Source organism: Ictidomys tridecemlineatus, chromosome 11 (genome assembly GCF_052094955.1).
Source record: "Ictidomys tridecemlineatus isolate mIctTri1 chromosome 11, mIctTri1.hap1, whole genome shotgun sequence".
NCBI classification, from domain to species: domain Eukaryota; kingdom Metazoa; phylum Chordata; class Mammalia; order Rodentia; family Sciuridae; genus Ictidomys; species Ictidomys tridecemlineatus.
Genome location: NC_135487.1, coordinates 24,300,547 through 24,315,054, shown reverse-complemented (window position 1 = coordinate 24,315,054; position 14,508 = coordinate 24,300,547). Strand labels below are relative to the sequence as shown.

At 41.9% G+C, this 14,508-nt stretch overlaps 1 protein-coding gene across 3 annotated transcripts in view; it reads left to right on the top strand.

The window, feature by feature from the left end:
• Positions 1-14,508, top strand: part of Dlgap3 (DLG associated protein 3) — a 60,748-nt gene that overhangs the window by 25,588 nt on the left and 20,652 nt on the right. For 2 of the 3 annotated variants that reach the window (XM_078025889.1, XM_040288349.2), the window contains 2 exons: positions 2,233-2,438; positions 2,764-2,836. In XM_078025889.1, the coding sequence (XP_077882015.1) occupies positions 2,233-2,438; positions 2,764-2,836 (279 nt within the window). Of the gene's footprint in view, positions 1-1,646; positions 1,903-2,232; positions 2,439-2,763; positions 2,837-14,508 lie in introns of all 3 variants that reach the window. The other variant, XM_078025890.1, reaches the window with a different exon arrangement.

Here is a 14,508-nt window from a genome sequence, read left to right as displayed (position 1 = left end):
ATGGAGTGGGAAGTCCGAGCTCCTTTAGGTGAGAACCAAGGAGCTGCAGGAGCCTCCCAGACAGCCTGGCACTCCCCAGTGCACAAGCAGGGGGGCTGGCTCCATCAGACTGGGTATTTTCTTCAGACTCCTGGACCTTTTGTTCAAGTCCCATTTCTCTCCCTAGACACCAGCCCTTCCTCAACCCTTTTCTGGGTCCTCTCTTTCCATTCTGAGCCTTGTTCCTTTAAGGAGCCTCATCTCCTTTCTATATTCCCATTTCCCAGCCCTGACCCCTTGCTGAGTCCTGCTCTTCCTTGAGGGTTCCTTCTTGGGCTCTCATTCCATCCCTGGTCCCCAGTTCTCATACTGATCCCTGTCCTTATCCCTCTCCTGAGCCTTGTCCCCTCTTGGAGCCCTGTCTTTGCCCTGTGCAGCCTCTTCTTTACAACAAGTGTTTTAAGTCCTATTGGCTCCCCTCGTCGTCTCCCCTGGCCTTCACTTAGATGACATTCTTTGCAAATGTAGGTGATCCTCGTGGACTCCCTCAGAGGAAAAGCCAGGACCACCTAGCTCAGGCTGATCCCTTTACAAAGGCTTGAGCCCATCCTCCTCCATCCCTCAACTGTCCCCTTTCTAAAAGAAAATCTTTACTGTCTTTTCATCCTGAAAACATGCTCAAAGTCACTTTCACCCTAAAAACATCTTTCCTCAATTTCACTGCCCCTTGTGCTTCTTGCTTCCCTTTCTACCTGAGTTCTTAGGGTCTACTCTCTTCGCTTCCTTTTCCTTCTGCCCCTCACAACCCCTGACCGCTGAAGGGACCTGGTTTCTGAGAGCTACCTTCAAAGGGTACCTTCCATACCTATAATAATAGTTAACATTTATTGATCACTCTCTGTGTCCAGGACACTCGGTATCGGTTTATTTAACTTTCCCAACAACCCTTTGTTGTAGGTATAATTCCATTAGCAGTTCCCCGACAAGAAAGCCAGGTTGATGCTTAGTGATTAATCGGTTTTGCTCAAGTTCACCTAGCTAGCAAGCAGGGGGCCAGAATTTGCTTATGGATCTTCCAACTCCGAAGCCTGAGTTACTAACCTCTGAACGCACTGTGGCATTTGACATAATCAACTTCTTTTATTCTCGAGATGTCTCCTGTTTCTATGACATGGCATTCTCCTGACTTCCCTCCCACCCTCCTGCCCACTCCTTCTCAGGTGACTCCACAGGCTCCTCTTCTGTTCTTCACAGCCCCCTTTTAAATGTCAGTGGATTGCTCTTAGCTCTCTTCCTGTATCCCCTGGGTTGTCTCCTTCTCTCCTATGGATCCAGCTGCCACCATGACTCCCACAGGTCTACCTCTAGCTCCAGTCTCCCTGCTGAACCCCAGACCAAACATCCAACCACCTCCTTAACAGTTCTGGGCCAAACTCAAGGTGCTCAACCCCAAACCTATCACCTCTCCCCAAGCCGATGGCTCCGGGGTTCTGTGGCTCAGTGAGCAACTGCACCCCGCCCCCCAGGTCCTCAGCCATCAGCCTGGCAGTCATTCTTAACTCCTCCCTGCCTCCTTTTCCCCCCACGGCTAATCAGGCTCACTGATGCTCCTTAACACCTCTCATCTGCATCTCCTCTTCCCCCTCATTGTCACTGTCTTAATTTAGGCCTCATCATCTCTTGCCTGGATAACAGCCTCAGCCTCCTAATTGGTCTCCCACCTGCCACTTGAGCCCCTGCCCTGCTCCTGGTCCTCCACCCTGCAGCCTCCGTCTGGGCTGTCGAGGGCTCCCTCTGAACACAAATCTGATGTGTCCTCTGCATAACATCCTCTTTGGCTCCTCACGGGGTCGAGCAGAGTCAGAGGATGCAGCAGGCGAGCTGGTTCAGAGGATGGAAGAGGAAGGATAGAAGGTGCCTGAGGTCAGTGGATACTTCACTGCCGGGAGCGGGATTGACAAAGGTCACTTGGGCTTCTGATCTTCAGTCAGCCTGTCAGCACCTGGCAGGTTACACCCCAGACTCTCTAAGTGGCCCTCAGTTAAGTGGCAGGAGGTCCCGGGAGGATGAAGGAGTCTCTCCTTCAAGGGAGGGGCGCCCGATCTGAGACCTCCCTTCTTGTTCCTCCTCTGACTGCTCATGAACCTGGTCTGCCCCAACCAGGGAGCCCCCCACTGGCAGTAGAGGTAGAGGATCCTGGCCCCTAAGTTGACAAGGGACATGTCTGAGAGACAGAGGCCCTTGTCCCTGCAGGTGCCGCAAGATGACTGGGGGGGTTACCCCACGGGTGGCAAGGATGGGGAGATCCCCTGCCGTAGGATGCGGAGCGGCAGCTACATCAAAGCCATGGGGGATGAGGAGAGCGGCGACTCCGACGGCAGCCCCAAGACATCTCCCAAAGCAGTTGCCCGGCGCTTCGCCACCCGACGCTCCTCCAGCGTGGACCAGGCCCGGATCAAGTAAGGACAGGGAGGGCTGGCAGTGGGTGTCAGGAAGCTGATGCTGGGTTTCTGCAGTTGTGTGCAGAGTGGGTTCCTGTTGGGCAGCCCTGCAAAGGGTTCAAGTGGGGTATCTTTCTCTGCCCCATATGAAGGGGAAGGATTTGATCATAGTTCCTGTCTGAGTGCCTTTTGCGGGGATGGGGGGTGGTGGTGTCCTCTTTACCCAATGTCTCCTAGGGGATCTCTGGAGGTTTCTGAGGAACAGAACCTTGTCAGAAGTCCCATTGCCTTCATTTCCCTTAGCAGACCCCCGTTCTGACATTGACATTTTGACCTTTTCCAGCTGCTGTGTCCCACCCCGGATTCACCCCCGGAGCTCTATCCCTGGCTACAGCCGTTCCCTCACCACTGGACAGGTAGGGAGAGGCCAGTGCACCTGGAGGGAAGGGAGGAGGGGGGTGTTCCGGGCCATATTCATCCTAGGCCTTGAAACCAGAGGTCTGGCCAAGGGGAGAGCTCAGACCTGGTTCTGGTGAAACTGGGAAACCTGCCTTGAGTCTCCCGGAGCTACTCAGACTGGGGGGTCTCAGTCACATCTGCGGAACCTGCCAAGAATTCTCAAGGTTATGAGCTTGTAAGGAAGGACAACACTCCTTCTCTGAGGGTCTCTGGCCCTCTTCAGGCCTGACTGCTTCCAGCCCACCCCCATGCAAAGAGGGGGATTGATTTGTACAGATAGGACATGGGCCAAGCTGCAGCCTCCCAGGCGATCTGGGCCTGAGTTCTGCCCCTACCACCTCCATCCCTTGGGACCCCCAGTGAGATATCTTACTTCTCAATGCCTCTCTTTTTTCATCTTTAAAATGACAACAGTAGTGGTAGTTATCTCTCAAGAGATTTGTGAGAGTTCAGCGGAAAACTGCATTCAAACACAAGGTACCAGTCCCAAAATTGGTATTTTGTACATGTGAGTTTCATCCCTAAGTGTAGGCTTTCTCTTTAATTAAGCAGAGACAGCTGCAGTCTAGTCATTAAATCTGGAGATGGTCTTGAATTCCAGCTCAGCTACTTACCAGCTGAGTGACCTGGGGCTAGTAACTTGACTTTGTTTGAGCCCCACTTTCCCTATTTAAAAATAGGCATCATAATAGTGTTCTTGGCACATGGCCAGCACTCAATAAAGGTTAGCTATTTTTGCTGTTTGCTGGGGGAAAAAGCAAGGCAAAAAGTGATGCAGAAGACTGTCCACACCGACTCCCATTGTTCCCCACAGCGCTTTCTCAGTATTCCTTTGTTACATTTCCTGAATCAGGGAATCTTATTGGCACAGCTGTCTTTTCACATCACACCAACCTATGTTGCTAAACCCACTAGTTAATGCTCAGTTCTGGTGTTACTCGACCCATCAGTAACATCTTACCCAGTTGCTAACTCTCCTTCTTGAAACATTTTTTTTTTTTCTCCTTGACTTTGGACACACCAGACCCTCAAGATTCTCCCCCTGGCTGCTTAATCTCACCTGTGTGCTGGATGCCTCTAAGACTGTAGGATTTCAACATTGGAGTTTTCCAGGGCTCCTGGACTGCTTCTACACCCACTCCTTGGGTGATCTCATCTAGGCTCATGGCTTTGAATATTACTGAGAGCCTGATGACTCCTCTGGATACACAACCCCAGCCCCAATCTTCCCAGGAACACGAGGCACATTTATCAAGCCGTGTATTGAAATCTCACTGGGATGTCCAGTAGAGATCTCAAACTGGAGATGCCCAAAAGTAAACTGCTGACACCCCCTTTCCCTCCTCCATGGATTGGTGCTCCACCCACCATCTTCTCCTTTTCAGATAGCATCAACTTTGTTCTTTCAGGAACTAGGTCTGAAAGTTCAAAGTCAGTGCTTTTCTTACTTTTTTTTTTTTTTTTTTGGTGTGTGTGTGTGTGTATGTGTGCTGGGATGGAACCCAGGCCCCCAGACATGCTAAGCATGTCCTCTGCAGCCATGCAATACCCCTAACCCATGAAGTCAATCTGTTTTTTTTTCCTCTCATATCCCCTATCTAATCCCTCAGCAAAGCCTCTGGGTCCCACCTTCAAAATGTCAAAATGTATCCTGGATCCAGCCACCCTTTACCACTTCTGCTGAAAGTTACCATGTCCTTTTGCCTGGGGTCTTACAGTGCCTTCTAGTTGGCCTCCTGGAACCTGCCCTAGCTTCACTTCATTCTCATCAGTGTGGACAGGGTGGTCATTTAAACAGATTCCTGCATTCATTTGCAAATCTGCTCAAAACCCTCACCCTTGCTCAGAGTAACCATCAAGGACTTTACCACGAGTTATAAGGCCCTGCGTGATTTGTCCAGTGCTGCCTCCAAGTTCCTCTCCAAACAAGGGTCCCTCTTCCACTGCAGCTGCACTAGACCCCCTGCTGTTCCTGGACACCTCACTGTGCTCTAGACTTAGGGCCTTTGCATCTGGGGCTCCCTCTGCCTGGGTGTCTCCTTCCCAGACACTGCCCTGGATCACTTCCTCACTTCTTTCAGATCTTTTCCCATATGTTCTAAAATTTTAATTTAACCACCCCCTGCCCCCCCCACCCGCAACATTTCCGATTCCCTTTCCTCCTCCTTCTGCTCCTCTTCTTTTCTCCTCCTCCCACTTTACATTATCTAACATCACATATACTTGATATATTTCTCCTGGAGGAATGGCTTAGAATCTCTGCTTTACGGAAGAGGAAAGAGATTTAAAGCACCAGAGATGCCACCCTGTTATCTCTAATAATGCCTTTTCTCTTAAGTCTATTTTTTTTTTGTTGAGTATTTGCCCAGAACATCTTTTTCCATCTTTGACTTTAAAGATTTTATTTTTGTCTGCTAATGTTTCAGGTATGTCTGTTGTAAATAGTCTGTGGTTAGATTTGATTTTATAACCATTTGATAATTGTTTGAGAGTTTAGTACGTTTATATTTATTGTGATTGCTGATACACTTGGATTTATTTCTGTCATCTTATATCGTGCCTTCTGTTTATCCTGCCTCCTGGGTGATACATTTCTACTCCTTTGCTGCCTCTTTTGGATTGATTGCCTCTTTTGGATTGATTCTTCTTCTGCCAAATCCCATGCTGGTTTGGCAGTTATGTATTCTATTTTATTCTTCATGGTTACCTTTATAATTTTAACGTGCATACTTGACTTAGCAGTTCAAACCTGATGGTTTTTTTTCCTACCTTCCCTCTGAACAATGCAAAGATCTTAGGACACTTAATTTTGATGACCTCTTCCATTCTTCTTTTTTTACGCAATATGAATTTATTTTCAGTGATATAGTTCTTTCCCAACATTCATGAGGCCATGGGTTCAATTGCCAGTGCCATACACACAAAAAGTTATTATCTCAGAGTTCTGGGTGCTAAAAATACAATGTTAAGTTGTGGTGGGGGTGGTTTCTCCTATTTAGGGACTTGTATTTTCATGTTGTTGTTTGAAGAATAAAACACACTGAATTTGATCAGGTACTGTTCATCTAATTTTCTCTTCATGGTTGTACTTTTGATATAAAATTTAAGAAATCTTTGCCTAATCCAAGATCATGAAAATTAATATTTCTTATACTTAATTTAGGTATGTGATCTATTTTGAGTTTTTTGGGGGAGTACTGTGTGTATGATTTGAGTTAGGGGTCCAACTTTATCCTTTTGCATTTTGATATCCAATTTTCTCAGCATCATTTTTTGAAAAGATTTTTCTTCCTCCTTGGCTCCTTTGTCAAAATCAATGTACTTATAAGTGTATGTGTTTAATTAATGAAACTTCAAATTTATTCCATGGCTATAGCCACCTGCTCGATTACTATAACTTTATAGTAAGAATTGATTATGGTAAATTTAATAATAGGATTTTGTAATTCTTCATAAGGATTGTTTTGTGTCTCCCTTAGGAACCTTGTTGAAAGGCTTCATGTATAGTTGGGAATTTGAAGAAACAGCATTGAATGCCCAGATCAGTTTTTGGGGTATTGTGTTCTTAACAATATTAAGTATTATTATTCTTGGACATGGGCTGTTTTTTCATTTATTCAGGTCTCTCTTTTTATTTCAGCATTTAAAAAATTTAATTTTATTGTAGATTGATAAATTGTATGTAATTATGAAGTACAAAGTGATGAAATAATATATAAACAAAAGGTGGAATAATTAAAATATTAGCATGCCCATCCCCTCAAATAATTTAATGACTTTTTTGTCAAAGGGATAAAAAATGCCTCTCTATAAATATTTTTCTGGTTGTTGACGGACCTTTGTTTTATTTATTCCTATGTGGTGATGAGAATTGAACCCAGTGCCTCACACTATAGGCAAGCACTATACCACTGAGCCATAACCCCAGCCCTTAAATGACTTTAAAAACAAACAAACAAACAAACAAATTTTCTTTTTTTTTTTTAGTTGTAGATGGACACACTACTTTTATTTTTTTAAAATAAAAATAGGCAAGTGCTAGATCTACCACTGAGCTACAACCAAAGTCCTGAAAAGACTTTTTGATGATCACTTTCCTTCTTTGTATGTACTTGTTGCCCAGTATTTCAGTTCTACCTTTTTATCTCTCAAATTAGTCTTTATTATTGTTGCTACTTTTTATGCTCAGTACTTGATTATGTGTGCTCACAACTTTACCTTTTTTCTTCTTTACCATTTACCATTACATCTTTTTTTAAAAAAAATATTATGTGCATTTTTAACCTTTATTTTATTTATTTATTTTTATGTGGTACTGAGGATCAAACCCCAGCCTCACTCATGCTAGGCAAGCACTCTGCAACTGAGCTATGACCCCAGCCCACCATTGCAACTTATATCCATTCCTTTCTCCTAAAATATATTCTTTTTTTAAAAAAAAATATTTTTTTAGATGTTGATGGACCTTTATTTTATTCATTTATTTTTGTGTGGTGCTGAGAATCAAACCCAGTGCCTCACACATCTAGGCAAGTGTTCTACCACTGAGCCACAACCCCAGCCCCTAAAGTATATTCTTTAGTAAGTTTTTCAGTGAATGTCTGTTCACTATACAGCAAGCTTCAACAAAAATACATGTTATCCTTGGTTTTTATTTTTTATTTTTATCTTTTTGATGCCAGAGTTCAAATCCAGGGCCTCACATACGCTAGGCAAGTCCTCTACAACTAAGCTATATCTCCAGGTCCTTATCCTCATTATTTGATATAGTTTAGCTTACTAGGGGAATTTTAAGTCAATAATTATTTTTCTCAATGTTTCAAAGCTATTTGTCATCTATCTTCTATTGTTACTGTTAAGAAGTCTGCTATTAGTATAATTGCCTTTGTAGGTAATTTTCATTTCTGCCCGGTTGCTGTTGAGATCTCGATTTGATTTTGGTGTTCTGCAGTTTTATTGTGATATGTTTGAGCATGTGCTCCCTAAATCTGAGGATTCATGTCTTTCATCCTTTTTGGAAAATTCTCTCTGGTTACTGTTTGAATGGTATATTTTTCCATTCTCTTACTTTCCACTCATGTTTATTTTGAATTTAAGGTATGTCCATTATAGACCACATGTAGTTGGGTCTTGTTCTTTTGTTTTGGTATTAGGAATTGAACTCAGGGGTGCTTTACCAATGAAGTACATACCCAGTCCTTTACATTTTTTTTTTAATTTTGAGACAGGATCTTGCTAAGTTGCTGATCTTGGACTTGCCGTCCTTCTGACTCACCAGTTACTGAGATTACAGGCATGTACCACCATGTCTAGCTAATCTCTGCCTGTTGAGTGGGAGTCTTCCATCCATTAATATATAATACAGTTATTGACATGATTGGGTTGTCTCATATCATAATTTGTTTATCTGCACTTTCTTTATTGTCTTCTTTTGTGTTAAATGCATCTTTTAGTGTACCATTTCAATTTCTTTGTTACTTTTTCACTATATTATTTGAATTATTTTATTAGTGGTTACACTAGGAATTACAATGTGTATCTTAGCTTATCAAATATAATTAATGATGTTAAAATATAGAAGCATTGCTCCAATATATCTCCTTTTTCTATCCCTGCTTTGTGATATTATTGTTACTTATGCATATGTTGTAAACTTAATAGTTGTTATAATCAACATTGGTATTATAGTAAGTGCTTTATGTAACCTTATGTCTTTCAAAGAAGAGGGTGAGGAAAATATTTTATATAGCCTTTTATATTTACTCACATAGTTATAATTTCTGTGTTCTTCATTTCTTTTGTGTATCTGAGTTACCACTCGGTGTTATTTCCTTTTAGCCTGAAGGACTTCCATTAATATTTCTTGTAAGATAAGTGTGCTGGCAATAAATTCTTCAGTCTATATCTGGAAATATCTTTATTTTAAATTCATATTTGAAGGGCAGTTTTGCTGGATATAGAATTCCTGGTTGACAATCTTTTCTGCCATTCCATTGACTTTTGGTGTTCATTGTTTCTGATGAAAAGCCAATGTTTCCTAATATGTGATGAATTATTTTTCTCTTGCTGCTATTAAGTTTTCTCTGTCTTCAGATATCAACATTTTGACTGTTTCAATATGAGTCTCTTAGAGTTTAACTTACTTTAGGTTCATTGAGCTTCTGTAATCTGTAGGTTAATTTTTTTAAAGGAATTGGTTTTAGATGTTGATATGTTTTCATTTTACTCCTTTATGCATATGTGGTGCTGAGAATCGAACCCAGTACCTTCCACATGCTAGGCAAGCACTGTATCACTGAGTCACAACCCCAGCTCAATAGGTAAATTTTTAAAAAATCAAATTTAGAAAATTTTAGGCCATTATTTCTTAAAATATTGTTTCTCTCTCTGTCTTTTCCCTCTTTCTTCCACCTCTTCTTCATCCTCCTTTTTCTCCTTTTCTACTTTTTTTCCTTTTTCTAGGGCTGCCATTACATCTATTTTGGTGTGCTTGATGTTGTCCCACAAATTTCTGAGACTTCATTTATTCTGTTATATCTTCTCTTTCCATTCTTCAGATTGGGAAATTTATATTGACCTATTTTCAGGTTTACCAGTCATTTCTTATGTAGAGCCCCTCTACTGAATTTTTCATTTCAGTTATTATACTGTTCAGCTCCAGAATTTCCATTTATTTCTCTTTTTAAAAATAATTTATCTTTCTTTGTTGTGCTTTGTATTCATTAAACCATTGTGGTTGTGCTTGGCTTTAAATCTTTAAGCATAAAAAAATATTTAAGAATGGCTTTTGGGCTGAGGTTGTAGCTCAGTGGTGGAGAGCTTGCCCCTTATGTGTGAGGCACTGGGTTCGATCATTAGCACCACATATAAACAAAATAAAGATATTGTGTCCATCAATAACTAAAAGATCTTTTTTTAAAAAAAAAGAATGGTTTTCTTTTATTCTTTTAATTAATTAATTAATAGTACTGGGGATTGAACCAGGTTCTCTTGCATGGTAGGCAAGCATTCTGCCACTGAACTACATCCCAAACCCTTGAATATATTTATAATAATTACTTTGTTAGTTTTGAGTGATAAATACAACATTTGGGGACAATTTGCATTTTCTTCATTATTTGCATGTCTCATGATTTTTAGATGAATACGGAACATTTTGGGTAAATGGCAACTCTGAATTCTTACTTTTTCCTCCTGAAAATTGTTATTGCTTTGTTTATTTGTTAATGTGTCCCTGGACAAAATTGGTGAAATCAGTCTGCCCTATAACATGTAGCCACTGATGTCTCTGTTCAGTTTGTTTGTTTGTTTTTCTTTTTTAAGCCCTGTTTCCTCTGGAGGTTGTCCTTGTACCTACATATCTTAGTGTTTAGTTAAAGATTGGTCAGAAGTTGTGCTAAAAAATCCTGAGCTAGGAAGGCTTCTTTCTCTCCCTTGGTTCTCTGCAAGGCCTAAAGGGGGATAACTTCAGGTTGTTTTCAAGGTTGCCATGGCTTTTACTCTTCCCCAGGCTGTCTTGTATTTTTCTCTGAACTTATATATTAGTTCCATTGGCCAGAGATGTGTAGGTGGTTCAGAGCCTCTCTGGTCTCTGCTGTGCATTCACCCAATCTCCAGTTGGCCCAAAATATGTGGAGAAGTTATCAAACTCACTGTGACTATCTCATTTCCTGGAATTTTTTGGTTAATTTTCTGGCTGATCTGCAAGTCCATTTCTTGCCCCATGCAGTGCTGAAACCTCAGCCTAGGAGTGTTTCTGGCCTTCCCTGTTCTTGAAGCTGTCACTGACAATGCTCCAAATGAAGTGGAGCCCCTGGTAATGGCAGAAGGCAGCTAGTTTCACACACTGGATGAACTGTTGTAACTCTGAGAGCTGGAGGCTTAGGAAATTGGAGCGCCTGAGGCAAGGCTACTGCAGAGTCATGCTGTTCTTATCCAAAATTCAGAAATGTTCATGATGAAGGTTCCTTTTTTAAAAAAATATATGTTTATTTTATTTATTTAAGGTTCCTTTTTAAAAAAAATGTTTTTTTTATTTATTTGTATATGGTGTTGAGGATCTAACCCAGGACCTCACACATGCTAGGTGAGCGCTCTACTGCTGAGCCACAACCCCAGCCCCTGAAGGTTCCTTTTTGTGTGCCTTCAATTGATTATAATGGGATAAAGTGATTATTTTTACAGTTTTTTCCAGCTTTCTAGTCATCTTGGGTGATAGGATTTAATGTCTTCCTTACTCTTTTATGTCTGAAATCACAAGTCACAAAAATTCCCAACAAGTGTCCTTATCTCTTTAAATATTGTCTCTCTCACAGTCTATGTAGTCTGTCCATCTGGAGCTCCTATTGTTGTAAGAGGGACTTTCTATTGTTTCTTCCATGTATCTATTTTAACCTCTATATTTTCCATCTCTTTGCCTCCCTATGCTGCTCCCTAGGTGTGTTCCTTGGGTGAATCTTCCAATTCAGTGACTTTTTCTTCAGTCATATCTTATCTACTATCAACTCATCAGTTGTATTCTAATTTTACTAACTTATTTTTATTTCTCAAAATCTGATTTGATTCCTTTTCAAATATTTAGTTTCTCTTTTCCCCAAGCTTTTGTTCTCTCTCTCTATTTTCAGTTTTAGCTTTGAAGTTAGGACTTTTAAAGGTAGTTCAAAGCTTGGCACAATAACACATGTCTGTACTCCTTGCTCCTCAGGAGACTGAGGCAGGAGGATCACCTTAGCCCAGAAATTCAAGGCCAACCTGAACAACACAGCAAGATCCTATCTTTCTTGTAAAAAGAATCAAACATAGTTTAAAAACAATTTTGCTATACATAAGGCAAAATTGCTTTACATGGCAAAAGTTTTATGTATCTCCTAGATAGTTAAAAACTGGATTCTCAATGACTTAATAGAAGTTTATGTCACAGTTTGTATTAGTTATCTATTCCTACATAATAATTTATACCAAAATGCAGCGTCTGAAAACACAGGAACTTATTATCTCCTATTTCTGTGGGTCAGGCATCTGAGGGCAGCTTAACTAGGTGCTACCTGGGTCAGGCATCTCACAGGGCTGCAGTTAAGGTGATGGGCAGGGCTGTGGTCATCTCAGGGCTTGCCTGGGGGGAGGCCTGCTTCCATGCTTACTCACGTGCCTGTTTGCAGGCTTAGATCCTCACCACCTATTGGCCAGAGACATCAGATTCTTGTCATGTGGGACTCACTTTAGGGACATTGCACAACATGGCAGCCTACTTCCATGTGAATCTAAAATAGAAACCACAGTCTGTAACCTAGACTCAGAAGTGACATCTCCAATATCTGCCATGTTCTATTCATGAGAAGTGGGCCAATAAGTCCAGTCCGCACTCCAGAGGAAGTAGTGCATGCCAGGAGTTGGAGACCATTAGGGTGATGTCAGAGATGGCTGCTACATAGACACTGTTTGCTCATCTTCAGTGGAGGCCTGAGCAGCCTGGGTTAGGCATGGATCCCTCAGGTATACATTTTGCAGTTGCTTCTGTTAGAATATTCCTGGTCCAGAGCCATTTTATGTGAATTTTTAATCTAGGCCATGCAAGCCCCATGAAGAGATAAAATCCTGTGTCTGTGGGAGGACTGGTTTATGGGTACAGGTTTTTAGGGGATTTGTCTCCTTTCTTCCCTCTGGTGCCTGAACTACAGACTGGCTTTTTTCTATCAGCCTGTGGTAAGGATTGATTTTTTTTTAAAAAAAATTTTTTTGTCTACATTTTCATCGAAGATTTCCCCTTTTCTAGCTTTTAAAGGTTCTCATTTCAGCTTCTCATTTGGGTTTCGTGTGAGCCCAAAGCCTCACTCCTCCGCCCAAGTGGGTGTTAAAACTTAAGTCTTTTGGTTACTGAGACCAGAACCCCCTGCCCCCACTGCCCGCCTCCACTGGGCTCTTTGCAGCATTGGCTCACATAGTTCATATTCTGATTTTCCAGTCTCCTCTTTGCTTTTGTCCCCTGGGGACTTAGCTTGCTTTCTTGTGAGCTCAGCTATGCATATAAAATGACATTTGTTATGTTTCATCCAGTGTTTTGGAGTGGCTTGAAACGAGAGGCTTCAAAGGTTATCTAAACGAAATAACTTACGTAAAGTGTACCGGATGTCACCTGGCCCCCAGCTGGACCCACCAACTCTAGCTCTGGGCGACTTTTAATTAGATTCAAACGAAGTATTTTCCTTTCATTATCCCATGTGCTTGGAAATGGCCACTGATTCTGAGTCTGGTTTGTAGAAAGGCTCAGGATCTCATTTCCCCAGAGGATTCTTTTTGACTCTCCTTCAAGTGGGGGTTGGAGGAAGGAGGATGGAAGTTGATGCAGGAATAATGGGTGTATTCACCATGCAGCGGGACCATTTTGTAAGCATAATATCACATAGGGCAGATCAACTCAGGTGCAGTATTCCTCTGTGAGTCTATATAGGTAGAGACTGGGTTTCCCTTGGTCTTCGTCCCTTGTAGACTCCACAGAATCTCCTCTTGGCCAGTTGAGCTGGAAGGTATATGACCACCGGGAGCTTCTCACTCTGCCACTGTCTGCCTTGGATAGAGTTGGTTGTGGACATAGCTGGGTGTTATTTTAAATATACATAGAGATATTATTTGGAATAGAGAGCTCTCTCATTCTGAATGATATTGCCACTGTGTTTTAAGAACCCTTGCTACTAATAGTCATAGCTAATGTTTATTAAGCATCTGCTGTGTCAGATATTATGCCTACTGCTTTACACATAGAAGAAAACTGAAGTTAAGTTCAGAATGAGATTCCTTGAATCCCTGATGACCAGGCTACTTGAGACCACAATGCTCTTGGCTAGTGTTAGATTAGCTCCCATGGGATCCAGGAGGGACTCTCTGGGCTGGATAGGTTTTAGTTGGGGAGTACTTTGAGCCTAATCTAGAAAGGGCAGAAGTTGGTTGAGCTCCTGAGCTCCAGGAAATACCTTGGCAACTGCTGTCCATGGGGTTCCCAACACCCAGAGACAGAATAACTGAATAGTAGATTACAGGAAGTCATGGTGACAGCCACAGATGCCACATGGTGTGGCTTAGGCTGGTTGGACATGGAAGAATTTAACTTCTACTGGATCTTGGATTGCTTTTTCTGTAGCCTGTGATTTCTGTTCCATTGTAATGAAGTTCCTTTAGAAAGGAATTCAGGCAGTCCTCTTTTTCAGTTCTGGGCCTACATTAGAACCACTGAGTCTGTGTCTTCAGCAGATTTTTTTTCTGAGCTTCTAAGCAGCCAAAGCAGAGAAAAGCATATAGTCAGAGGGCCCGAGTTAACATAGATTTAACAGGCTCCCTAGGAGATCCTGATACTTAATCAGCCTTACAGGGGAGCTGACAAATTTAGCATTTAATTTTAGTTTTACCACTTACCAACTGGCTATCTGTGGACAATTTATCTGTCCTCTCTGAGTCTTAGTTTTCCCATTGATAGAATGGGATGGAAATTCCAGCTCTATTTGAGCTAGGGCCTAGTGAAATCATGCTATACTTAGGAGGCCTAGTTATGGAAATATTAAGCAGCATTTTACACTTGGGTCAAGACAATTCTTTGAATCTCTATCGACTGCACATAAATATGATGCTGTGAATCTTT